The following is a 2495-nucleotide window of genomic DNA, read 5'->3' as shown; positions in this document are numbered from 1 at the left end:
CCGGAGGTTTCGGAGCAGCTCTGCCCTCGCTGCCGGCCAGCCCTGCGCCCCCACCTCTCCCCCTCCCGAGTCCCCTGCTCCTTTTGCGGGAGCCTTCTAGCGCCTCAGAACAAGGCAAAGCCCATGCCGACGAGCGAGAAGCCTCACGCGGCACCAGGGGCAAGGACACGCAGGGCATGTCCCCGCTCCTCCATTTTGGGGCCCCACATCTGAGCTGCAGAACGAACCATTCCTGCCCTCGCTGGCCGCGCGCGCGCCGGGCCGCCCTTACCTGGCAGAAGATGATGGCCTGGCCGATGGTGATGCTGCCGTAGATGTTGCAGAGGGCTCTGTACTTCTCCTCCCTGCTCCGGCAGACGAAGAAGTACTGCCGGATGTTGCTCAGGGCCAGCTCTTCCTCACGCAGCTTGATGACGATGGGGTTGGAGACGATTTGCATGGCGAACGCCCGCACGGTTTCCTTGAAGGTGGCCGAGAAGAGCAGCATCTGGCAGCCCTTGGGTAAAGCCCTGGGAGAGGAGAGAAAGGCCTCGTGGGGGCCAGGTGCCCAGAGGTGCTTGGTAGAATTAAAAAAAAAAAAAAAAACGCTGTCTTATTTAAAAGCTGATTTAACCAGATTGGGTGTCGCCTTCAGGAGGGAGGGAGCCCGGCCCACGGGCTGTAGCGGCTGAAAGGGAAGCGAGATGGAAATCCCGCCGTGCGCGGGAAGCCGGATCCCCAGACTCACGTTACCCCGGGTGCCCCCTCAGCGCCCTCTTTCCCCACTGATTGGGCTCATTTGGCGACCGATTCCCCCAGAGCTGAGTGAAGAGGAGGGGGGAAAACCCAGGGAGGCAGGATGCCAGGCATCGGGAATACCCACCTCTGAACGCGGATGCTTTGACAGGAGAGGCCCTGAGTGTCGATCATGATGTCGGCTTCGTCCAGCACGAACAGGGTGATCTTCCTCACGTCCACGACTCGCCGTTTGAAACACCAGTCCAGCATGGTCCCTGGCGTCCCGATGACGATCTGCTCCCCCAGCAGCACGCCCTGCGGAACTGCCGGAGGGGGAATGGCACCCGACCGCCTCCGGGCAGGAGTTTTCCCAGATTTATCATCTCAGGTTATTCCGGCCTCTGAGGGGGGGCGTCGCAAAACGGAGCTTGACATCAAAATTGCAAGCAGGGGCTGACGCTTCCCTCCAGCCCCGGGGAGTCGGGAAGGGGAACGCAGACGCCATTTCGCGCGGCTCCTGGTAGCTCGAGGCTCCAAGGGAGGGCCCCTGCACTCACTTAACGCTCCCGTTACGGCGCCGGCAGCTCTGCTCGGAGGGACCGGACTCACCTCGGTTTCCCCGGACAGCGTACGTCACCCTGATGTCGGCGCAAAACCGTCCGATGGTCTCGATCACGCGCCCGATCTGCAGGGCCAGCTCGTAGGTGGGAGCCAAGCAGAGGCACTTGGGGGGAGAGGAGAGAGCCGTCAGGCAGGAAACGCCTCGCTTAGAAGTCGAGGGCGCTCCCGGGACGGGACACACCGGGCGGACGAGGAGGTGTTTTGAAGAAACAGGAAGAAAATCCCACAGGAAAATCCCACCCCGCTCAACTCCCTCGAGAGCGCAGGGGGATGGCGCGGTCGGAGCTCGGGGACTGGGAGCGCAGCACAGCCCGAGGGATGTGGGCCGGAGGAAGTCACGGTGGCTGTTTCCATGGGGGAAATTTGCCTCCTGGAGCGCGGAGCGGATCGTCGCTGCGCCCAGCGACGGGCCCAGGCCATACGCTTGGGAGGAGAGGCCTTACAGGGCAGCACCCAAGCTGGCTGCACGCAGAGAGGCGACCGGGGCTCCTTTCAGCCTCCGGGAAACCCAGCAGCCTCTGCGGTTGCTTTTTAAAACTTAAATCCTGGGATTTCTAAAGCCTGGCTTAATCCGCCGCTCGAATGCCAAAGTACCTCCCTGTAGCGGCCTGCTGCCCTACCTGCCGCTGCGGCGGTACCTGGGGGGGTTTTCATCTCCCTCCAGCAGGTAAAATCAGAGATGGGACAAACCCCAGAGCCCGAGGGCTGGGGCAAACCCTTCCTGCGCCAGCTCTCCCTTTCCTTCGTTACCTGCGGGTATTTCTCAGCGGCATTAACTCTGCTCAACATGGCCAAGCCAAAAGCTGCTGTTTTCCCTGTCCCTGACTGGCTCTGGGCAATCAGATTTTGGGGCCTGCAAGGCAAAGGCTGCTTAGTGGGGCGCAAGGGTGGGGCGTCCCGCGGCCGGGGAGGGAGCCGGGGCTCGCCCGCGGGGCGCAGCGACTCACGGATAAGCCAGCATGATCGGCAGAGCCGTCTCCTGGATTTTGGATGGTCTGTTGAAGCCCATGATGTAAATCCCCTGCAAAAGCTCCTTCTTCCTGTGAATAAAAAGCGGGGAAAAGGGCCGGTCGGAGGAAGGGCGGGGGCTGCTGAGCTCTGCCGGGCCGGGGGCCGCCGGCGACTGACAGGGGCAGCTCTTCAAAAGGTTTGACGGG

General features: G+C 62.3%; 1 protein-coding gene across 1 annotated transcript in view; it reads right to left on the bottom strand.

Moving 5' to 3' along the window:
- The window catches only part of DDX25 (DEAD-box helicase 25), a 3755-nt gene extending 1267 nt beyond the window's left edge, over positions 1 to 2488 (bottom strand). Inside the window, exons 1-6 of the mRNA XM_035897489.1 lie at positions 2467 to 2488; positions 2286 to 2378; positions 2089 to 2191; positions 1327 to 1441; positions 863 to 1040; positions 104 to 509 (exon numbers count right to left, since the gene is read on the bottom strand). Coding sequence (XP_035753382.1) covers positions 104 to 509; positions 863 to 1040; positions 1327 to 1441; positions 2089 to 2191; positions 2286 to 2347 — 864 coding nt within the window. The 5' untranslated portion in view covers positions 2348 to 2378; positions 2467 to 2488. The remainder of the gene's footprint in view (positions 1 to 103; positions 510 to 862; positions 1041 to 1326; positions 1442 to 2088; positions 2192 to 2285; positions 2379 to 2466) is intronic.
- Between the last annotated feature and the right edge of the window lie 7 nt (positions 2489 to 2495).

The sequence above is a fragment of the Egretta garzetta genome, unplaced genomic scaffold (assembly GCF_000687185.1).
Source record: "Egretta garzetta isolate BGI_Z169 unplaced genomic scaffold, ASM68718v1 scaffold207, whole genome shotgun sequence".
In the NCBI taxonomy this organism is placed as follows: Eukaryota; Metazoa; Chordata; class Aves; order Pelecaniformes; family Ardeidae; genus Egretta; species Egretta garzetta.
Note: the sequence above shows the minus strand (reverse complement) of the source record. Positions and strands in the feature narration are given on the sequence as shown.